The 24340-nt window shown below is 43.4% G+C and overlaps 1 protein-coding gene across 2 annotated transcripts in view; it reads left to right on the top strand.

Annotated features, from left to right (window-relative positions):
* Positions 1-24340, top strand: part of LOC137441367 (unconventional myosin-X-like) — a 94296-nt gene that overhangs the window by 22337 nt on the left and 47619 nt on the right. For both annotated transcript variants that reach the window (XM_068138784.1, XM_068138783.1), the window contains exons 4-16: positions 753-940; positions 1182-1316; positions 6260-6384; positions 7668-7681; positions 8308-8392; positions 9430-9533; positions 10869-10998; positions 11836-11954; positions 16029-16175; positions 16899-16999; positions 19207-19273; positions 19706-19798; positions 23464-23532. In XM_068138784.1, the coding sequence (XP_067994885.1) occupies positions 753-940; positions 1182-1316; positions 6260-6384; positions 7668-7681; positions 8308-8392; positions 9430-9533; positions 10869-10998; positions 11836-11954; positions 16029-16175; positions 16899-16999; positions 19207-19273; positions 19706-19798; positions 23464-23532 (1377 nt within the window). The remainder of the gene's footprint in view (positions 1-752; positions 941-1181; positions 1317-6259; positions 6385-7667; positions 7682-8307; positions 8393-9429; positions 9534-10868; positions 10999-11835; positions 11955-16028; positions 16176-16898; positions 17000-19206; positions 19274-19705; positions 19799-23463; positions 23533-24340) is intronic.

Below are 24340 nucleotides of genomic sequence, written 5' to 3'. Positions count from 1 at the left end.
AACCGAAAAAGTCATGCCCCAAAAATCAAATTTAATTTCCTCTGACTTCACAAAATAGTATGTTTGAAATTCAGTATTAGGCTTTAGGTATTTCATTTGAAACTGTACTGTCTCTTTCATTGAACTGTGAGATTTTTTCCCAAATAAATATTTTCAGAATGTTTAGAAAACACAGAAATATTTTGAGGGGAAATCCTGAGCTTCATCCTCAGCTGTCAATTTTGATTTGGCTTACCAAATGATTTCAGCTGCTTCAAACAGCATTTTTCAGCAGAAGAAAATTGGTACGCTGCAGTGGCTCTCTGCACACATCTGTGCACGTCTCTGTGTCCCACCTCTTTGTTCAGGAGGTGCTTGAACTCTGCCAGGCCCCCTCCTCTTCAGATGTGAATAGGGGCATTGAAGGTACCTCTTGACACTCCTTCAGCCCTGGCTTTGCTTTTCATCTTCAAGCATAGTGCAGGGTAGCACTGGGTATGATGATGGCTTTGATTGTAAATTGTGTAAGCTTGTTTAGCAAAGGCAATGGGCTAAGAACATGCTATTGTAACGCAGCAAAATTCAAAATCCTATACCCAGTCATGTAGCCTTTGCCCTGGGGTTTGACAAATTCCAGGCAGACTTCCTTACTGAAGCTTTCTCCCATCACCATGAGTTATTTCAGAGCCCAAGTTTGTCATGTTTGTTGCATGTGTGTTTGTTTTTTCCCCAGGAGTTTTATTTCCTGGCTCTGTTTCGTTTTCTCCCCATAGACAAACATTGGTTCCATCTTGGCATCAGTAAATCCCTACAAACCCATCCCTGGTCTGTACAGCGTGGATGCCATAGAGCTGTACAGACAGCACCGCCTGGGTGAGCTGCCTCCCCATATCTTCGCTACGGCCAATGAGTGCTACTGCTGCTTGTGGAAGCGTCATGACAGCCAATGTGTTCTGATAAGGTCAGAAATGGGAGAGCCAGCTATTCCCTGACTGCATTACCTGCCTTGCTCCTGCTGCTTTGTTGGCAATGACATCTGCTTAAATACCCCCACCAGCCTCCCTATCCTTTGCCTGATTCCTGCTTGCCACAGTGCAGATGCCATGTTTATTCCTGGAGATCACGTCTCTGCTGTGGGTGGGATGGTCATTAACTCTTTTTGTCCTGGCTTCATGAATCAAAGGTATGTTTTCCCTTAACAGTGGAGAAAGTGGAGCTGGAAAGACTGAGAGCACCAAGTTGCTGCTGAAATTTCTGTCAGCCATGAGCCAGACCTCCCTTGGGGCACCTGTGTCTGAGAAGAGCACTCATGTGGAAGAAGCCATCTTGGAGAGCAGGTATGACCACCCTCACAGGCACTGGTGTGCAGAGGCACTGCCTTCTAGGCAGCTGGGCTGTGGATGCAGCCAAGTCTGGGCAGTGAGGATGAGGCAGCTGAACTGTGCCATGTCAGGAAAATGTGGAGGTCATGGTCTCACTAGGACACTTCATGCTGGCTGCTCTTCCAGCTACTCATTGATGAACTAGGCATCTTTCCAATAGCAGTACAGGGTGCACCCAGAGAATCAATGCTCTAGTCAAGGCTGGGATTTCTCCTTCTTTGGTAACTCATGTCCTATGCCTGCCTGGCTTGCACTCGAGCTCATCTGCAGATCACTTTTGGCAGTGGCTGGAGAGGATGTGGGTGACATCCCTTCCTGGCTGTCCCAGGCTGTCCTTGTATTCCATAGCTCTCAGTTGTGGCTGTGCTTGTAGTGAGCTTCCATCATACTCTGACTTTTGGTCTCTTCCTTTACATCCTGCTCTCGCCCAGCCTCTGTTGGTTTCAGGCCTTCAGTATGTCTTGCCCTCAGAGGTCCTGTGGGCCACCTTGCAGCTCTCTTGATGTTCAGACAGATGATTTCACAGAGAAATATTCATGGGAGCTGTGAGTGGTACAGGTGAGGAGGTTCACTGGGGGCTGCAGCAGGGTTTGTATGAGAAGAGGCCCCAGGCTGATCGAAACTGACTTTGGCAGGAGCTGGCACCGGGGAATAGCCACCACCCACCAAAATTTTGCTAAGGTATAAGGCAGGCAGGGAACTGCATGACATCCCAGATCAGATGTATTGGGAAAGAAACTGGCAGCCGTGAGGGGATAGAGACACACTCTGTGGAGCATCTTTCATGCCAAAGGAGGTCAGGAGGTCTTGACACCCCTGAGGGACCATGGCCCATGCCGGGGCAAGGACACCCCTGAGGGAAATCCCTTAGGGACTGTTCTAGAAGATGGACAACAGTGAAAAAAATATCAGGAAAACCTGAAGAAGCAAAGTGCAGCTGAGGAAGACCAGTAAGAGGCTAAGAGCAGCAGAGAAAATGAGGAAGTAAAGAGCAACAGGAAATACACAGTTGTGTGTGTACCCCCAGCTCCCCGCACTGCCTTGTCGGGGGAGTTGCAGGGGAGTTGCAAGGGACTGGTTGTAACCTGAGGTAAAAATAGAAACTGAGGATAAATAAAGGAGGATAATACATGTTAGACTTTCAGGTATGCCTTGGGAAGAGAGCAAATTGTCTGCTTTATTGTTCGTGTCCTCCTTTTTTGTAACACCTGAATTCTGTTTAATACATTAAATCAAATGAAACATTTCCCAACACAAGACTGTCTCACCTCTGACTGAAGCACTTGCTGGGGTCTTGTAGTTTGGTCCTGTCAGGGGCAAGGCTGCAGGTTGACTCCAGTTTGTGAGCCTGTGGTAGTTGGAGAAGCCTGCAGAGGAGTAAATCAAATGTCTGCAAAAGGATCTAGTTGTGTCATTAGCTAGAAACCTTTGAACCATCTGTGTGAAATTGACTCTCATGCACGTGGTATATTTCAGGGCCCAGAGAGTAGAGAGAAGAAACCTATCCTGGAAGACAGGGATGCAAAAAGAGTTGCTAGTGAAACTAAGTGAAGAGTTGTGGTGAAACTAAAACCAGACATGCAGTGCCATACATGGCAGAGACAAGAGCACTGCAGATTTTAGGATCCTTATATGCAGAGGAGCATTGAGCAGAAGGGTTGTTGCCTTTGGACCTGGTGCTGAAGGGAGCAGTGTTGGATGATTTATCCTCTGCAGGTGTGCAGGTTTTACCAGAGGCATCTGCAAATTGGAACAAGCTCTTAAGTGTGATACAGTCACGACTGAAGATCTGCAAAATCCACTTTAAGGCAAGCGGCTTAGAAGGCTCAAGCCCATTTAGCAGTTAAGTGGTCACTTGACTGGGATCCAGGAAGCTTGCGATGGTAGATAGGTGATTCCTGAGTCTGCCAGATCCCACAGCTGTGAGATGGAGTAAGAACTTAAAACCTATTTCATGTGTGTCTCTAGTGCTTTCTGACCTATTGCAATGTGAGTGCAAGAGAATTTGATTTGTTACCTTTTCCTTGAAGAAGAGAAGCTGAAGACCTGGCCCAGAGCCAGAAGCTGCTGCCACTCCCAGCAAGTCTACCTCATATGTTTGCAGTTCAGCTTCACTTGCTCTGCCATTGGCTCTCCTCTGGTTAGCTTGTGGCTGATTTTCATCCTTGCACCCTAGCATGTACCCAGGAACAATGCTGTCAGACAGCATTATAAGCAAAGCATCCTCAGCTTTCTATTACTGGTGTGTTGTAACATTCATACTTGGTGTATTTCTCAGAAATTGAGCTCTGAAGACTCCCTTGACAATTGGTCTGTTTTCCTTCTGCTAACTTCCCTTTTAGCTTTTTTTTCTTGCTTGCTCCACTCAAAATCTCCATTTTCATGTTGGGTGCCACGACTGGCAGCATAGCCACCTTTCCTGTAATTCATCCCTCTAGTCCTTGAATCTTGGTTTTTGTCATCAGCTATGCTTCTCAATCCTGGAGCTGTGTATGTTGCAGTGTTTCCAAAATCCATGCTTTGCTTTCTGCTGCCCTGCTGAAACTGATTCCCATTGTTTTGAGTCCTGCAACACACTCTGCCCATGTCCTGCCATGCAGCCAGCGTCACTCCACTTTGCACAGTTCACTGCTCCATCAAATGGTGTGTTGTGATATGCCTGCTAGTGCACCTGCCTTCATTCCTGCCACTATCAGCTCAGCCACCTCTCTGCCCTGCAGCTGCTGCCAGCCTCAGACACCCCTGCGCCTATTTCCTCCCCTGTCCCTGAAAGCCTTCTGCACTCAAGTGCATGAGTCTATTGCCAAACCAAACTATAAAGATACTTCCTTGTGCCTTCCTTATCTTATTTAACATTAATATGGATTTACAGCCATAAAGATTGTCTGGTTGGTAACTGCACTGACCCTGTCCTCCCTTTTTCTTGTTGAGCCCATTATTTGTGTTGATTCATGGTGTTGGTGTGTTTCAGAGGCATGGGTCTTGGAGTTCAAATTCTCCAAGGCAAGGAATTTACCTCTTGATCTGTGCACACATTTCTGTGGCTGGGATTTCTATGATTGTAACATGTTTTAACAGAGCAATTTAGTTTCTATGGTTTTGTTTCTTTCAAGTAATATTTTCAAGAGAAGATATTTTCAAGTAGGAAAATGCTGTCTGAATTTCGCTGAAGGTTGTTGGACCATTCCCACAAGTGCAGCTCCCACTTAGCTAACACTTATCATAGAATCAGAGAATCAACAAGGTTGGAAAAGACCTCAAAGATCATCAAGTCCAACCTATCACCCAAGACCTCATGACTACTAGACCATGGCACCAAGTGCCACATCCGATCCCCTCTTGAACACCTCCAGGGATGGTGACTCCACCACCTCCCTGGGCAGCCCATTCCAATGGCAAATGACTCTCTCAGTGAAGAACTTTCTCGTCACCTCAAGCCTAAACCTCCCCTGGCACAGCTTGAGACTGTGTCCTCTTGTTCTGGTGCTGGCTGCCTGGGAGAAGAGACCAACCCCCTCCTGGCTACACCCACCCTTCCGGTAGTTGTAGACAGCAATAAGGTCTCCCCTGAGCCTCTTCTTCTCCAGGCTAAGCAACACCAGCTCCCTCAGCCTCTCCTCATAGGGCTTGTGCTTGAGACCTATCACCAGCCTCGTTGCCCTTCTCTGGACATGTTCAAGAGTCTCAGTGTCCTTCTTCAATTGAGGGGCCCAGTACTGGACACAGTACTTGCAAGGTCTGAAGCCTTCATCAAAGTCCAGTGGTATCCGTAGTTGTGATTGTCATAATTACTAACTTGTGAACAGCCCTGCATCCGCCCCTGTCTGCGGTGGAGCCGCACAGTGTATCAGTAGACATGTTTAAAAAGCCTGTATTTCTCGGGGCAATAATGGCAATATTTTTTTGTTAAATAACTATGCCTATTAAAATTAAACATGACCACACACAGGCTGCTCTTGCAGCGTCTCCATGGCTCCTTGCTTGTCACACCCTCAGATTGTTTTAGAATTGTCTGAACTTACAAAAGTGAATATTTTAATCCTGGATTCAATGTGTCAGTTTGAATGGTTTAGGCTTTTCCCTAGTACTGTTCTGTGGAGCATTTTTAACTCACTATTTTCCATGTTCTATGAACCTCCTGAAGACAGGAGGGTGGCCGGGAGACAGAATTCTTCAGCTGATCACCTCTCTGAGGTTTTTCCCAACGGTTTTTTTTTCCTGAAGTGGATGATGTGGCTTTCTCAGAATGAATTTTTCAAGTCTATAGTGTGTGGGTAGTCCCCCTACTTGGAAACCACATGGCCTGTATCAGCCTAAGGAAGATTTTAAGTAGCAAGGGCTTGTATGTTTCAGTGTCAAATGTCAGTGCCAAACAAATCAGCTTAGTACTATGTTTGTTTGTTTGTTTGAGAAAGTTTGTAATTTCAAGAGATGGCTCATAGTGTCTTCTTTCAAAGGAAGAAGCAGAAACAAAACTGTGGTTTAAAGCTACAGAGTGTTTGCCCTGTATGTCTGATGCTTCTGAAATACCTGAAAAAAAATTTAATGGGATGCTGCTGTCTTAAACACACAACCTGACTGGGTTTTGCCACCTTTAATTTCCTGAAGCCACGTTGGTGGGGTATGCCCTTGACAGCATGAACACCAGCTGCCCATGCTGACCAGGGACTGATTTAATTAACTCCAATCCCAATGGTTTAAAATTTATCTAGCAGTGTGTTAAATTGCTCTTGCCATCCTTCCTTGCCCTTGAGCTCTTCTTGCTTGTCCAGTCTGGTGCTGTAACAAATTAATCTCACATGGCAGTGCGTGCTGTGCAAATGGCAAAAGGCTGGGCCCATGCTTAGTTTTAGTGGTATCTCATCAACAATCGTATCTTCTTTGCCTTGTTTCTGCAGCCCCATCCTGGAGGCCTTTGGAAATGCCAAGACAGTTTATAACAACAACTCCAGCCGCTTTGGCAAGTTCATCCAGCTGCACTTCTCTCAACATGGACACATCCAGGGAGGCCGAGTAACTGATTGTATCCTTTTCTTCAGTGGACCAGAAACAGATGGGCTGAGGAAATTCCTCATCACAGTTGCTCAAAGGCAGTTTATAACTGTGGCCAAATTTGCAGCTTAAAGTGGGAAGAAATATTTGTTTTGTGGCTCTGTAGCACCTAACCCTGGAAAGCCTTTTGTCTAGGTACTACAAGAGGCAGGGAGGTGTTTGACTTTTCACTTTGGCAGTTACGTTGCTTGTTACTTAAATCTCTAGAATTTGCTGACTAGGAAGATCCTTCATTTTGATTACATCCTGTCTTTCTCAGAAGATTGTTCCCTTCTTTTAGCTTTGCCAATGAATTAACAATTTATAAAAGTGAGACCAAGCTAAGAATCAATATATTCTGTACAATGCTGAGGAGAACAGGAATTTAGAGATCCAGTTATAACTCCCTGTTTTGAGCTGCCCATCTCCAGAGGGCCTTGGAACTCTAACCATAGAATCATAGAATATCTCAACTTGGAAGGGACCTGTAAGGATTGTCAAGTCCAAACCCCTGCTCTGCACAGGACTACCTAAAACTAAACCACATGACTTAGACTGTCATCCAGACATTCCTTGGACTCTGACAAGCTTGGTGCTGTGACCACTTCCCTAGGGATGCTGTTTTAGTGGCATAAAGGACAGGGAAATTATCAAATGATCTTGTGCCATGACACCTTCCTTCTTTGTATGCCCATGTACTCTTCTCCCAAAGGCTTTGATGTATCTATGCCTATATGAGGCAGCTAAAGCAGCCCTGGCTGTATTTCTTGGTGGTGTTACTCAAAGCTGCTGCTGACTGCAAACCACATCAGTTTCCACTGGAGTAGCAGCCAGATGAATTTACTATTGTTGTAAATAACAGTCTTGGATTGTTTAGTCTTTGTTCTTTGTGCTGTCAGTAGGTTAAAGATTGCAGTCTCCTGCTGAAGTAATGAGAACTGATGCAAGACTTGCTGTGTGTCATACAGACTTTCAGATTTCAAAGTGTCCCTAATGTGGCTCAGGCTTTGTTAGGTTTCCTCACCATTGTGCTCTATCTGACCCTCCCTTTTCAATATCTCTGTAGGACATAATACTTCCTTGGATAAGGAGTAAGGAAGAAGATCCAAGATGATATTTGGGGCTGCTCTTAGCCCACTTTCCAAAGCAACAATTCCTTAATGATTTGTTGGTTGTTACAAGGTTCATCTTAATGTGTCTAGAAGATTCTTTGTCAGTTGTCAAGAGACCTGTGCATATGTCATTGGAATGTTTTCTCCTTAACATGCTGTTCAGATTTACTGGAGAAGGTAGGTATCACCTCTACTGACTGCTGGGTGAGCCTCCCCATAGTATGGGGCAGTGCCAGATCTCCTGGATGATGCTGCCTCCATTGCAGCACATAAATATTATTAGCTCTTTAGGTGTTACTACTGCAGCTGTCCCAGCTGAGGAAGAGGATGGTGTAGGAACAATGTTTTTTCTTTATCTCTCAGCATCTGTTCACCTGTCTTTGATAAACTCTGTGCATTACAGAGAGACTCCAAGGAAAAGCTGTTTACCAAGAGGAAAGGGAGAAAGAATATGTACCTGGAAACTCAGTTCCATAGAGATGAATATTAGGGTACAACTCCACAACATCTCTGCTCTGATGTGTTTTACTTTGGACTGAGGAGCAGGGTTAGAATTGACAAGGTTCAGTTTGTCCATGCACACATTCTCTGAGTTCAGAGAAGTCTGTATGTGCTCACTTGCACAGCCACACAAGTCAAGATCTTGATGCAGAGCTTATTTATACAAGATGATCACTAAACTGGAAGAGGCCTCTCTTGTGCTTTGGCCCTGGAGAATTGCCTGTATCCTAGTCCTGTCTTTGCCCTTGCAGCTGCAAGTGTGATCTCTTTTCTACTGGCTATTCCTGTATTCTTTGTTTCAGAACAGAGTGGTACACCAGAACCCTGGAGAGAGGAATTACCACATCTTTTATGCTTTGCTAGCTGGTGTGAGTGGGGAACAGAAAGGTAATTTCATTTTCTGGGATATGACTCAGTTGTCTTTCCAGTCCAGTATATGAAGCAGGTGGAGAGAGCATGGATATTTCAGATACTTTATATTTAAGTTTTTTCCTGAATGCCATATGGTGATTTCATGAGAAACAGAAACAGGAGTTGAGAGAAAGAGGGAGGGTGAGGATGACAGAAATGCTGTATGAGAGAAGATACTTCAGGCATTCTAGGCTGGAAGGAAAATTCTCTGCAAAGTGATGAGGTAATGAAGCTGGCTACAGGGAAAGGAAGGGTAAAGATCCTTGATTTAGATGCTGATGGAAGCTGTTCAAGGAATTCAGAGGTTGGACTGACAGACGTACTTTTACACAAACCTTCAGTATACATAAAAGTAGTGATAAGAATTAGAAAGACCAGGCAGATTTGTATGTAGGGACAGGAAAAGTGGGTTTGGCAGAGGGCATGGAGAGAAAGCAGCAGCTGCCGGCTCTGGAAGTATCCTTTTTGCAGTGCAGCATCTAATTCTGATTTTATGTTTAGTTCTATGTTCCTTCTGAAACTGAAGGAAGTTTTTGACTGCTGCTCAGCACTGAGATGATATCTTCAGAAATCTTACTATGACTTTCTGAACTTTCTCTCAAGTGGTGACTCCCAATTTAGCAGTCATTACTGTATGTGTACAGTTAGGATTATTTTTCTGTACACTTAGTGAGATTGAATTTAATCTTCTGGGCATTTGTTGTTTGTTTGTTTTTTTCTGAATCAATTCAGTAGTGCAATATTCTTCACAACTCTGCAGCTTGGGATTTGACTGTTATAAAACATTCTGTGTACCATCTGCAAGCTTTGTTGCCACACACCCTACTCTTTCCCTTCTCCAATGCATTCACTGTCTATGCATGGCTTTTGAGGAATATGGAATCTGTTCAGATGAACTCTCTCCCTGTGGAAAACATGTACACTTTTGGGGGTCCAAGATTACAGAATGAAAAGGCTGATTGCTAAATAAATGGTTGTTTTTCTTCTCCTTTCCTCTTTGTCCTCTATTGCAGAGAGCCTCTCCCTCTCCGAGCCAGAGGCTTACCGCTACTTGAACCAGTCTGGTTGTGTGACTGATCAGAACCTGAATGATGTAGAGATGTTCAGTAAGGTCATGGTGAGTCCTGTCTGAACTTTTGGGCACAAGGTCATGGGTGAAATGTGCTGCCTGGTCTGAATCTCACAGGCAGAATTTATTTGCCCTAAGCCAATATTTGATGTTCAATGAGTCTGAAACTCGGCTTTACCTGCTTATGGTAAAAAAAAAAAAAGGCTTGAAGAGTGTTTTTAGGGTACAGAAACAGCAGAATTTGGGAAACAGTCAAGGATGAGTAATTTAGAATGATGGAGACTTGGGGAAGCATGAACCCCAACTGCCACCCCATAATGGTTCCTGGGAGTCATCTAGATTGCCTGATGCAGGGAACCTCACACTGGCCATCAGGAAAGGAACAGTTTGGAATGAAGGTAATGTCCTTCAGAAAAGTTCTGGTAAAGTTGTACCCCCTGTGCAAAGTGCATATTCTGAAATAGCACACAGATTTCAATAAACATCTTTAACTGTACCAGAGGTTATGGGTTTAGCAGGATGAATACTCTACTGTTTTGTTTGATAAGTGGTTATTGGCCTGGGGGTTTTAATAATGTAGGTGAAACCAGATAGGCAAGATGGAAGGAATCATCTTAGGATTTCAGTAGCTCTTGTTTAGATGTGTTTTATGGGAAGGAAATGTCTCCTGCACAGCAGAGGATTCAATGGCAACATGACATCTAAACTTCAGCTGAGGAGATGCCTGGAGGAAAGATGGGAACTAGGACCCTTGAGTGCCCCACTGACAGGCATGAAAACAGATCCTGCCTCTCAGTCAGTTTATGCCCCAAGAACCCCGCTTCATATGCATGCATTAAAACAGAGGGACTGTGCTGTACTTCCTTATGATCTTGTAACCTGCTTCTAACCTTCTAGCAGTTGATGCTGAAAGCCTGTGTTTAAATGTTGTTGCATAAATCTACTATGGCAAGCTAGAGTAAATTAAGGGCTTAGGTGGATCAAAATGAATCAAGTATGTTATAAGGATCTGTCCTTCAGGGAAGACAATAAGGCAGAATGTAGAAGCAGTCCAGTGACATCAGTAAGCTTTACTGCCAGTGCGCAGGGAAGGATCCTCTCACACAGGCAAGGACAAACACCTTCTTCCTGGGACAGCCAGACAGTGGCAACAGCAAAGTCCAATGTGAGGATAGGGCAAATGCCCACTTACCTTAGATGAGGACAGAGTAAATTAAGAAGAGTATGTGAGGCAGTGAAGGACATTGACAGGTGTGTATAACAGGGAGGGTCTTTGATTCATGACACTGTAATTCTGAGTACAACTGATATGGGCTGTGCATGAGTGTGGTGGTTGTGTTGTACTGTACATACAGCCAACATTAGCTGTATGGTTTTGCATAGACTGCCATGAAGGTAGTGGACTTCAGCACTGAAGAAATCAGAGACATCTTCAAACTTCTTTCTGGCACACTTCATTTGGGAAACATTGAATTCATGACAGCTGGTGGGGCCCAAGTTACAACAAAAGCAGGTAAGCAAGACCCTAGTATCTTGGTTGATCATGCAAAGCCCCATAAGGCCTCCAAGAAAGCTCACTCCATCATCCTTTTTCCCTCTGCTATGCTGGCCTGTGCTGCTTTTGCCAGCAAGTTCCTTGCAGTTTAGCTCTGCAAAAAGCACTGCCACAGGATGCATAGCTCCAGAGTCACTGATATGATTTGCCTGGGCTGTGTAATCCACTTGTTCTCCTGGATACACTCAGACTGAGTCCACACTCTCCTAGTCTCTTGTGCATTGAAAGAGCAAGAAGAAATAGGAACAGGGAGGACTTTGAGATAAAGCTAGTCTGCTGCAGACTTTATCGTATCTTCCTTTGAAGCATCTGCTATTGTGCACTCTGTTACAGTTATCCAGTCTGAGCTGGTTTGGTAAAGTGAATCCCTAAACAGAAGCAATAAATAGATATTGCAAATGCTTCAAGTCTTAATTGCCTCTCTTCTTGATATACAAGTTTAGAAATCCAACACTCAGACTGCACTTTTGTGGCTTTAGGAAAACATTTTCTCATTCAATAACTGCTTTGCTGGTGCTGAGCTTTACACAGGGCTTTGCTCTTCCTGTTGTTGGCAGAAAAGCTGACTTATATAGGAGTGTCTGTGGCCCATAACAGGTGTTGGCCCTGCCTCAGACTGGGCATGTGAGCTTACAGCTTTTGGTATGCAGAGACTTAAGTAAAGAAGAGTGTGTTTTGTACTGGGGCTTAGTCACTTGCCTTGTAGAAGTCCCTGGGATTTCCTCGCTGAATATGGATCCCCATGAGTGGCAGGATTCAATGCAGGAGAAAAAAGTGTGTCCTCCTTTATTACAGTGCTCAACATTGCCAGTGACCTCTTGGGTTTAGACGCCTTTCAGCTTTCTGAAGTACTGACACAGAGGTCCATGATTCTGCGTGGGGAAGAAATCAGCTCCCCTCTCACTGTAGAGCAAGTAAGTGTCCTAATCTATGCTACTCTTCTGCCACTTCTGCATTTCCAGGCCCTCTTGTACCACCCATTCAAGTTTAGGGTTTCCTGTTGCACCTCAGAGGTGCTCAGCTGTGTCCTCCAGTATTTTGCCCTAATCGGTGGTTCAGGTCCCTGTGTTGACTGTGTTTTTTAATCTTTACAGGTGAGTTTGCTTGCAAATGGCAATGCACAACACTAGTTTTAAGTCATCTTCACTCACTAGGAATTGGTCATGCTTGTGTCATGCAGAAAGTATGCCAGATGCTTTGCGGTAATTGCATGTGCACATGCCTTTACCTTGCAGGACTCCCAGGTTGCTCTGCATTTACTGGAAGATAAAAGCTTGCACACAGTTACCATGAAACATCCAACAAATGGTAGGCTGTTACCCCACAGTAGCTTCTTTGTGTGTCCATACCAACCACAAGAGAGGACTGAATAGAATAGAATAGAATAGAATAGAATAGAATAGAATAGAATAGAATAGAATAGAATAGAATAGAATAGAATAGAATAGAATGGAATAGAATGGAATAGAATAGAATTAACCAGGTTGGAAAAGACCTTCAAGATCATCAAGTCCAACCTATCACCCTACACCAATCTAATCAACTAAACCATGGCACCAAGTGCCTCATCCAGTCCCCTCTTAAACACCTCTAGTGATGGGGACTCCACCACCTCCCTGGGCAGCCCATTCCGATGGCCAATCACTCTTTCTGTGAAGAACTTCTTGCTAACATCCAGCCTGATACATAGTTTTCATCTTCTGGACCTGGAGCCAGTCCTGCTTATCTGTTACAGGCACCTAGTGACAGAAAAAGAGGGCATGGTATGAAGCTGTGCCAGGGGAGTTTTAGATTAGCTATTAGGAAGCATTTCCTCACAGAAAGGCTGATTAGGCACTGTAATGGACTGCCCAGGGAGGTGGTGGCACCTGGTGGCATGGTTTAGCTGATGTTGTGGTGTTAGGTCACAGGCTGGACTTGATGACTTCAGAGGTCTTTTCCAACCTCAATAATTCTGTGATTTCTCTGTGGTTCATTACAGTGTTGTGCCTACTGACTAATTGGTGGTGTTCATGATCACTTGAGGGCACTCTTGGCGTTTTTGGTCCATGCACAAATAACTGTAGAAAATCTTCCATCATAAATAAAATGCCAGACACTAAGAAATAAGGAATAATATTACTGAGATGGAAGAGGCATCATCTGTAATGGAACTTCTGTAAACTAACATCTGCAATGGAAATCTTGTGCTGGCAAGGACTGCACAGGGTTATCAGTCCAACCCCTACACTGGCAGAGAAACCAGAGTTACTAGGCTCTCTCTGGCACATGTCTATCTAACTTGCCTTCAGACTTCCCGGGAAAGGAGCTTCACAGCCTTCTCAGGTATTCCTGAAGATTTTCCTCATACTTAGATTCTCTTTGATATCCCAGCTGTCAACCTTACAAGCATCTGTTTCTGTGAAATTTTTCATATGGTGTTCTCTTTTCTGAGCTAAACAATCCAATGCCTTCAATGTTCCTTTGTAAGCAGTTTTCTAAATCCCTTTTTCTTCTGCCTCTGTTTTCCCCCATCTTTCAAGAAGAGGAGTGCCTATAACTGGACACCATATTCAAAGTGAAGTCTCAGCAGTGCTCATCACAGCAGGATAGTCACTTCTCTTCTTGCAAACAAACTTGCTAATATACTACAAACTAAGCTTTGCCTTTAAGGAATGGTATTTTCTTTTTCATAGTCTGTGACCTTTCTTTGTGATTTCTTTGAAATTCTGTGAAAAATATTTTTTAGTCTATAATCTGTGGCAGATATCATCTGTATCCAGTATCCACAGCTTCTCTTCTCAGCTGTCTGTACTAAATAAGCCACATCTTTATCAGTGCACAAGGGTGGATAGTAAATAATGCAAAGACACTTCATATGGTCCAGAGCAATGATGCACAGTTGTAGGATTTACAGGAGTCTCCCTGAACAGAGCTTTCCCTGATACTATAGCTGTTCCTGATGTTTGTGCATGTTGGACTCCACACTTACTGCTTGCAGTCCAGTGAAGTACTGAGATTGCAAGAATGTTGTTCTAGCTGCTACTTATCTGTCTTAACCAGACGTGCCTGTGGCACTGAATGCTGAGCCTGTAGAGACTGTTCCCACTTAAGCCCTCATGTTCTGTGCCCACCTATTCCCAGTTATTGATGTGGCTGTGCATTGATAGAGCTGCCAGGGATGTCTCATTGTGTAATGGGCTCTTTACCCATCTGAGCTTTGACATTTCAGTGGGCTGAATAGATGAACTGGCCTGAAGGCGGGCAAAGCTGGAAGGATGAAAGGAGCCTTTGAGAATCTCATTTGAGCCATATTATGGGGAAAGCGGTTTTGCTTACAGCTGGATGGGGAGGTCCTGTTCCTGGAAAATGACTCCAAGTTACTGTGTAGCCAGAGACACTACAGAGGCATGGCCTTGAGGGCATTCTCCATCCCAACTAGTATGACAGATCATCTGATGGAGCAAAGAAATAGAAAAAGCATGTGTGCCCATGCTTGGAAATGTTCTCTGTGTGGAGAAGTGAGGTTGCTGAGAGAGGTTAGGAGCATTCAGAGGCAGTTGGTCTGTGCCATTATCAAAGCAAAACAGGAGAGGTTGTGTTATTCAGGCTTGCAAAACTGAAGAGGATGGAGCATGTAGAAGATCTCTGTTTTTGCTGGTCAGAGTTTAACAACCTGTAATTGATTTAGGTATTGTGGCTTGTTTGTGAAATGACAAGATTATAGCTTTTACCTTATCAGGTTGTTTCACAATACTTGTTCGCTCACACCTCAGCTTTATGTCCACTTGATGTCAGGTTCTTTTCCCAGAGAGGAGATTGCTTCTTGTCTAGGAGGATCAGGCAGAAAGTTATGTTGGTTCATGCTGTGTAGCTCCTTGCAGTTACCAGTCTCAGGAACTACCAGCCAAGGTCCTTGGGCACACCCTGATATTTGTCTCCCTATGTCTCTGATCTTTAGGATCTTTCCCCATTTCCAGCATCTTTTTTACAGTCAAGATTTTTTCTGTCTTACTTCCTGGCCCCTTTTTCTACTCTCTGGAATCATGTCTTCTCTTTGGGAAGCCTCATTTCCAAAACCCTGAGCTCTGATTTCCTGGTATACATAGTATATGTTCAGAAGGACAGCATGCCATCAGCCTTTACATTTGTGGTTGTGACTCATGTTTCTTTATTAATTGGAGGATTTGAGGTGTGCCACTTCTGTTTAACCCAAGTGTTACCAAAACTTGCAACCAACCCATTCCTGTTACAGCCATCAAGTATCATGCTTTTGCTTGAGATTTCAGAAGTTTGATTTCAGATGTTCATCTACCCACTTACACCTACCTGATTATCTACTGCCTTTTAGTGATCACAGTTTGAGTTATTTTTTCCACCTATGACACTTGGGGTATGATCACTGCATGGGGTCATGTTGAGTCAGCTCCTGAAAAGTCTCTCAGCCCATCCATTTCTGGGATGTGTGTCCTGGCTGTTGGCCAGCCTACCTGACTTCCAGTAAGATGATGCTGTTGGCAGGAAAATTTTGGGAGAGGGGATTTTTGAGAGTAATGTAGTGACAAAATAGTCTTTTAAATGCTGCCCCAACAGTTTTTGAAAAACAGAGATGACAGCCATTTGTCAGCTGTGCTAGGAGCACTAAACCAAGATACCTTGCCTGTCACTGCAAATATTGGTTCAGGTGATGAAATTGACTGCTGCAGGCATAGTCATGGAGTACTTTGCCACTTCCCCTGCCCCAGCTCTTGTTCAAAAAGGTGTCAGTGATTTTGCTACTTCCTTCAGCCTCTCAAGTTGTTATTCAAAGGTCATATGTGGCACATCTGTGTATGGCTGGGCTGTTTGCAAGCTTGAGTGTTGACTGTACATAAAAATAAAACACTGTGCACAGCCAGTACAGAGGCTGAGACATCTGAAGAGGTGTGGAGGAACCTGAAAGTCCCATAGAGATTTGTGGTGCTGCTTATGCCTTCTGTTCTCCCTGTGACTCATTTTTTGCTCTACAGGCAGCTGACTCCAGGGACTCCCTCTCTATGGCACTCTATTCCCAGTGTTTTTCATGGCTTATTAGCAAGATTAATAAGAAGATCAAAGGCAAGGAAAACTTTAAGTCTGTGGGCATCCTGGATATCTTTGGCTTCGAGAACTTTCAGGTCTGGATTTTCTCTTTTGTGGGGTGGGTTACTTGTGGAGATGTCTGTGCATACAGGAAGGGATGGTGGTTGGTTTGTATCCTGTTTAGATTAGCATAGGCCATGCTGGGATTTCTCCAATGTCACTTCCCCCTGGAAGCAGCAAAATATATTTAGCTGCCCACTTCTGCCACCTGCATTCATGAGGGCTAATGTTCAAGGTCTGGTCTGTGACACAGACCCTAAACAGATATGCTGTGATAGGTAACAATGAATTTTTTTCACGTGCCTACAAATTCAGTGTCCAGCTCCTATGTGCACATTGTTTGTTTACATCTGTTTTGCTTTGTGTTGAACTCCTGTGTGTAATGCTTCCAACTGCACCTGAGGAAGAACATGTGTTGTAAAGCCAAGTAGTGACTACTGAGATATTTCACAGAAGAGAAAGCTCAGTGACCTAGCAATTAGGGAATTATAGTTCTTTCTTTCTCGGAGGAAGAGAAATGTTATTGTCCATAGCATTCTTTGCTACCATTTAGCCTGACTGAATTAACCTTGCATGAGCTACAAAAGCTGTTCTAGTGGACCTGAACATATTATTCTCCTTGTGTCCATCTGACCCCCCTTGTCTCTGTGCTGTCTGGCTGAATTTGAAGCCTGACACCTCCCCCCTTGCTATTACAGATTCTTTTAGAGCCCAGGGAGAAGAATATAAAGTTTTATAATGTTTGTTTATTCTTACAGGTGAATCGTTTTGAGCAGTTTAATATTAACTATGCAAATGAGAAACTCCAGGAATATTTCAACAAACATATCTTCTCCTTGGAGCAGCTGGAGTACAACAGGTGATTTGCCCCTATTGCTTTCGTGGGTGGTAGAATAGAGGACATCATTCCTCCTTTGTGCTGTCCAGTCTTCACTGCTAAGGCAGGAGAGGCAGCTGCGCCTTAGTGCGACCCTGGGTGTGGATGTGTTTATAAGCAATTGCTGTGTGCTCTGCCAGACAAGTCACTTGTCTCCAAGTAAAAGCTTTCTCCCTTGTAGTATTTAGGAAGTCCAGATTCCCATCTATCTTTTGGATGAATGGGAATATCTTGGGCTCACACCCATTAGAACACATGGTCACTGGCCTTATTACTGACTTTGGTAATGATTTCCCTGAGGTGGTGTTGTTGTTATGCAAGTGGATTATTGGTGTGCAAAAACTACCATCCCTAAAGGTAGATGATTTGATATTAACAGCTCTTTCTGTCCTAGTGTTTCTTATGATGTGAAAAAGGCTTTTTTTCTCAGCAAGAAACTTCGAATCAAACTGTTTCCTGAGCTTAAAGAGCATGAGGCTTTCTGCACAGCTGTTTCTCTTGTGGGCTTCGTATTGGATTGTGTTTTGTGAAGTACCTGGGATGTTCTAGAGTGTTTCTGCTTCTAGAGAAAGCCGATAGACAAATGCTTAGTTCTTGCTCTGAAACAGAAGCCTTTATGTTTGTGAATGAAGCAATTGAATAGGGTCAGTGAGGGCAAATGAGAGCAGCCTTTTAAAGGGAGACAGTTGAATAGGCAATTCATGACATTCTAAAGATTACAAAACTGCAAGGCTATTTATGCACTCATTTCTCAGGCCAATCCCACCATTGCAGGAAGCTTGCGTTAAGAATGGTATCACTGTGACAAAAGATTTCTTCCTGACGATTACATAGGAGTTTAAGTTCTGTGGCTGAATTTTGGGAAGAAGTTTATTATTGACTACTCATCAGGTTATTCTTGGGTGATGTGCTTAAAGCTTATCTTTCACAGTATCAGCTCTGCTTCCTCAGGTTTGGTAAGCCGTTCCATGTATTTCGTCATGTGATTAGACAAGAAGCACTAGAGATAACTTGATTTATTTGTGATTTCATTTGTTTCAGGAAACTCCCTTCAGTTCTAGAAGGTTTTCTTGGTCTTAGAAGGAATCCAAGAGATCTTTTTACAAAAAAATATATGGCCTCTCTGACACCCATTGTTGCAAAAGTCCAAAACACCATAAACTGATGCTTTTTGTCATTAAGGAGATCAGATATTCCATTCCTTGTGGGGAATAGGTAGGGTTTTCCATTCTTCAGAAATTATTCCACTTCGTTGCTTCCAGCTGTTGCCCACAGGTTTCTGAATGCTTTGAACATGAAAGTATGCAGCCTAAGCTGAAGGGTTTGTAGACAACAGCTTCACTATCTTCAAAATGTTAGCTAGCATTCACCTGAAAGGTGGCTGTATCACAGAATCATAGAATGGTCAGGGTTGGAAAGGACCTCTGAAGGTCATCTAGTCCAACCCTCTCTGCAGTAAGCAAGGGCATCAGAATGTTAGTAAGTAGCTTCACACATAGACTGTAATCTTCCTAGGATTCCTGAGCAAGGATTATTCTCTGAATTCTGAAAAAATAAATGGCCTGCATTATGAGAGTGTAAGAGAGGAGAAGGCATATCCAGCACAGATTTACAGAATGTCATGGATGATTTTCAAAGCACACTTACAACACAACTGTACTTACATCAGTTCCCATACTGCTGTACCTACATCGCTTCCCATTCTCAAAGATGCAGGGCTACTGTGTAGGTCCTCTGCCTGTCAGGCCAAAGCTGTCTCTGAAAAGTTGCTCTCCTTCTGGTGGACCTATGAATTGTGGATCAGATTTCTGGCAGAGGTGCTTCAGGCCTGCTGTCCAGATCATTGGGCAGCAGCTTACTCTTTAAGCCATGTAACAAACTGTCCATCATCACCACCACTTGGACTGATGCTCATCACTTCTGAAAGAGCAGCTGAGAGCAACAATAATTTTTTAGTGCTTTGTGTGGAATTTGCTCAGTGACTAGCAAGATGAGCATCAGTTCAAATCATGGAGATGTATAGGAAAGGCCATTTCTTACTTCTGTCCCCTTGCGTTAGCAGTTCATTGTGTCCTGTATTCTTTTTCAGTCTTGGGACAGCTACTGTGCTCAGCTTCTTCTGTTCTGCTGCATCTCAAGGCATTTCATCTTGCATTTCACATCTTTTTCTGTTTGTTCTTGACTGTCAGGGAAGGGATAAACTGGGAAGCCATTGACTGGATGGATAATGCGGAGTGCCTGGACCTTATTGAGAAGGTGAGCAGTGACAGTTTCCAGGGATCACAGTGGGGACTACTGATTGTCTTGAGACCTTTCCTGGTGTTTCCTGATCCTCTTCCCATTGTGACCTGGCAAAATTATGCTGTTCTAGTGTGGCATATTCCAACCATAGTCCTGGTTCAAGAAAGCAGATCTCTGTCCCTTATTGAGAGTAAGCTTAGGGAGGGTGTCGTAGTTTTGGACAGGGAGCACCACTGCAATAAAACTTCCATCTGAATTTTTTGTATTTAATCTCACTTATATTCTCCTTGCTGAATGTATTGGCTGGCCAGAATTTGGCTTTCAGCTCAACCTTTGCTGCATATAACTTGAGGGTTACTGCTCAATGTGCTGTCCAGATCTCCAGTTCTTGGCTTGTTAGTTAGAGCTTTTGCTGACTGTAAAAGCCTCTGTCATGTTTGGCTGTAGAAACTGGGTCTACTGGCTTTGGTGAATGAAGAGAGTCGATTCCCCAAAGGCACAGACAACACCCTTCTGGAAAAACTTCACAGCCAGCATATGGTAAGTAAGAAAATAACCTGGCAGTCAAATGATCAGTATGTTAGCCCCATCAGCATTTCAAAACTGAAAGTGAAGGTTTTGATGATGTAAATTATGTGCTTTGTGCAGGAAACTTAAAATGCCTTAGGTCCAAACCTGCAAATATTTAATAAGGCTGCACTGAACAAAAGTAACGTGTGAAGAATCCTGAAAAGAGGCTCTTGTGCCCATAGAGAGAGGGAGCATGCATCCCACAGGCTGTGTGTAGAGATTTGAATTTGTAGCATGGGATGGAGATTGGGTTTTGCAGCACCCCAGGCATAGGATGTGGCTGCACAGTGTTCATGGGTTTCTCCAGTCAGCTGACACACAGGAGTCTGCTCCAGAGCAAATCTCTGTCTCTTGGGACTGGGGATGGCTTTTGCCTCATGATTTTTAATGAAAGTTCTCTTATTGTTCCTAATTGGTCCAGTTCTGTCCTCCTCTAATATTCTGGACACAGGAGTTAAAGGTTTCTTTCATGCAGATCAGAAAGTTATCGTGGGGACACAGAAACCACAGGAAGATGACTAGCAGTCTCTCACCCTGCCTCTGTTACAGCTAACACTCTGTTTTTCTTAATATCAAATAGATTGAAAACAAAACAAATTACACCCTCTAGCAGTGACTTTAACTAAAGTAGTAAATTATTCCATGAGGACACTCTCAGCTAATGTTGCCTAGTCCTCTAATCTGGCTTTATCCAAGCCTGAAAACGTACCACTTTGTATCCTTTATCTGACTTTGTTTTAAATTGTCATAGATGCAGTTATTATAATTTTTATATTTGCATCTACCTCTGCTAGTAATACTCATGGCTACAAATTGGACACAATAGCAGTGACTTGTTGGCTACTCACACATATTTTTGTGGAAATACTTCCCTTTTTCAAGCTTAAATTCCTGCCTTCAATTTAGTCTGCTGTGGCTTTCCCCTGTGTTGTAGGTCAGGTTATGTGAGAATGCCTGATTTGCCTTGTTTATTTTTTTTTTGTTATTATTGGTGGTGTTTTGTTAACTTTCAATACAGAACTTATGAATATTTTTAATACATCACTTCTTTTGAATTTTCTTTCTGAACTGTCTCAACCTCTTTATTTTGTCTCAAAATGGAGAAATTCCAAAGCTCCTCTTTCTTCTGTTTTTCTCTGAACTCCTCTACATTTTTTTTTCTCTTATTTTTTTTTTCTGAGATAAATAATCAGACCAGAATGTGCTTCCCTTGGCAAGAAGGTACCTGTCATTTATTGTACAGCAGCATGAGACTGTCAGTATTATTTTGCATTCCTTTATGCCCCACAACATTTTGGTTGCTATTTTTGGTGATTTCTGTGCATTGAGTAGCCCTTTCATTAACCTGTTCATAGGGTCACCTCTGTCTGCTTTGAGGGGATAGTAGTTAATGAGGAACACTAGGGAGCTCATGGAAGATGGAAGAAGCTGAGGAGTTGAAGTGCAGGGGTGTATGATTAAATAGATAATGCCCTAAAGTTTGCATTTTCTGAAGGCAAGAGTGGGTTTTGTACCAGTTAAAGTCTCAAGTTCTCACTGATAGAGCACTGGAAGTCATCCAGCCAGCATTGCCCTCTTCTCTGTGTTTTCTGTGGATTGCAGTAGGCTTAAAGAGGGAAAGAACAGAGCTGGGATTTGAGAGAATATGACCTCTGGTACAACTGGGGAGTGGAGCAGTAGGGGAGATGAAACCAGAAGTGGTTGTAGACATGGGTGAAATAAAAGGACTTGGTAGAGAGGGAGAGGAAAGGAGGATGCCAATGTACACAAGTCATATTAAGTCATGTTTGGAATGTTCCAGCCAGTGTGTGGCTGGAAAAAGATGACTGGATTGGGGAAAGGGAGAGCATAGCAATAGGGTCAATATAAAAAAAGGCAATTAAAATTGTCAGTAGTATTAACAAATTATCAGGGTCAGAAGCCATCTGCCCAATACTGCCAAGAGGACTTGAAGATGAAAAAAGCTGAACTGCTAACAGTATCGTGCAGTGTCTTACTTAAAACTTCTGTAGCATTTGTATCTGAGAATATGGCAAATAATTTGTAGAAAGTGTTCTAGGAAATTATAGACCTAATTATAGAATTATATTTCACTATTCAGAGAATATAGATGGTCAGTTACCTCAGTGGAGTGAAGCCTGTAAGACTTGTCTCATATGAATACTGAGGTGTCAGTTTTCTGATGATTCATGAGGAAGGCTGAACTGAGAGGGGCCTTATGAGACTGACTGGGTTGAAAAATGAATATGAAAAGTTATGTAGATAAATGTAAAATGGTGTGCCTGGAGGAAAACAGTCCCAGGTTCAGTCCCATCTGAAAAGATGGTCCCTGAGCTGATTGCCGTTCTTCAGGAGCAAGAGACTGACAAAGGCTTTGATGGATAGTTCTATGGAAACATCAGCACACTGCTCAGCAGTGATGAAAAATTCCAATCAAGAATTAGAGAATTCCAGGAAATGGAGAGGAGAGGAGAGGTTGGAAGATACCTTCAAGATCATCGTGTCCAACCTATCATTCAACACCACCCAACTAACTAAACCATGCAACCAAGCACCCTGTCAAGTCTCCTCCTGAACACCTCCAGCGATGGCGAAACCAGAAAACATTCTTACAATGCTGTATAATCCACGGATCCCCTGCACTTTGAACAGCATGCACCACAAGGACCCTCCACTCAGGAAGGGGTTGTATCAAATCTGGCAAACAACAAGTCTGGGACAGCATCAGTATTACAGAAAACTATACTGCAGGCACCCTGCAGTGTGGAGAACGACAACCAAGAAGGGATGCAATGGGTTTAAAAGTCACGTGTGGCCCAGAGAAGAAAAGTAGCACTAATGGGAGCCATGCTTACAAACAGCTAGCTGTACTTCCATTTGTGGTTGGTTGAGAGGTTCCTGTGAAAGGACAATCTGGTTGCAGTGATTCTGTATATGGGTTCAGGTGTGGAATGGGCAAATAGTTCAAAGAGAAGTCCACTTGGGCTTACTAATTAGGCAGACCTCATGGAAATCATCAGTTTGAGAGAATATTAGGATGAAAGAATTATTCACTTGCCTTGTTCTTACTCTACCCCACGTAGCCACTGTTGCAGGTAGAATACTCCACTGTCGGTCTCAAGCAGCTTACATAGATAATGGGTTTCATAGAACAGTGAGAGGAGGGAAAAAGTGAGAAAGTAGAGCAGCTAGTAAAAGAAAGAGGGAAGAGAGGTGCAAAGAAAGATGAGGTAGAGATGAAGACAGGAAATTGGTAAGATATTTCTTCTGACAAAGATAAGACATGCAGTTGTTCTGCAAAGCTGCCATCTTCCTTGCATCCTAATCCTGTGTCCTTGCACCACATGGTTTGTGTGGAGCCCAGTCCCCTCAGGTGTCAGACATACAAGAATTAACATTTCATCCATGGCATGCCTGCCCAACCTTGATTCTGCAAGCTCTTGATCACATCAGGAATGCCTTGAAGGGCTGGATTTTTCCATCGTGTTTGAATTTGTAATGTAGCTGCAGCCCATGTTGCCAGACTCTGCAGCAGCTAAGGTCCTTGCCCATGCCAGCCTTGTCATAGTCATGGCATAGTTCCTATTTATTCTTAAACTGGGATTATAAGAAGACTTCTTTTTCTTTCATTTCAGGGCAACCACTACTATGTGAAGCCTCGGGTAACAGACCATCAGTTTGGCATAAGACATTATGCTGGGGAGGTAGGTGTTGTTGGTGTATCTTGGGATTGGGGACCTGGATTTTAGGTTCCAAAATTCAGGAGCTGTGTGTTTCCACACAGTTGGTGCCCCATGCCAGAACACCAGGAGTGTCATTCTCCAGTGTTAAATTCTCCAGACTGGACATTTGTTTTTTTTCAGGTAGTTTTTGGTTTGGGGAATAAACTCCTTACTTCTGTTAGTCACATGTGTCTTTTTATAGACATTCACAAACAAAGAAAACCTAAAGTGAAAGTCAAAAGGGAAATTTGACTTCTGGGGAGGAGGAAAAAAGGCTAAATACCTATTGCCAGAAGGAAAAGGTCTCCAAGCCTTTAAAGTTAAATGCTGCTCTTCTTTTTGGAGAGATGTGGAGCAGATGGAGGCATGTCAAGGGAGAGCACCTGCACAGTACAGATGGGCTAACCTCCCTAATGGTTGGACTCAGTGATCTTAAAGGTCTTTTCCAACCAAAAAGATAGTGTAATTCCTTCTAGAATCATATCTGGTGGGCACTAGTGGTTGGGAGATCATGGCACCAGGTGGTACAGTTAGTATTTCCTGAAGTGAGTTGAGTACCTTGAGCCTTCCAGAGGATTTCCCCACAAACACATCAGGCAAATCTCTGCAGCTGTTTCACTTGGCTCCTGTGTTTGAGAGGCTTTCATGGTGTTTGGGTGTTTTTGTTTGTTTGGTTGGTTTTTTATTGATGACTAAAAGCAACTTTCTTGCCACTAATGGCAGAGCTCTGGAGCTCTAATCCCCAGAATTCAGTTCTTGGCACACATTACTGCACAGCTCTGCTGGAGGT

Source organism: Melanerpes formicivorus, unplaced genomic scaffold (genome assembly GCF_026170545.1).
Source record: "Melanerpes formicivorus ecotype bairdi unplaced genomic scaffold, bMelFor1.0.p_v2 SCAF_5, whole genome shotgun sequence".
Lineage (NCBI taxonomy): Eukaryota > Metazoa > Chordata > Aves > Piciformes > Picidae > Melanerpes > Melanerpes formicivorus.
Note: the sequence above shows the minus strand (reverse complement) of the source record. Positions and strands in the feature narration are given on the sequence as shown.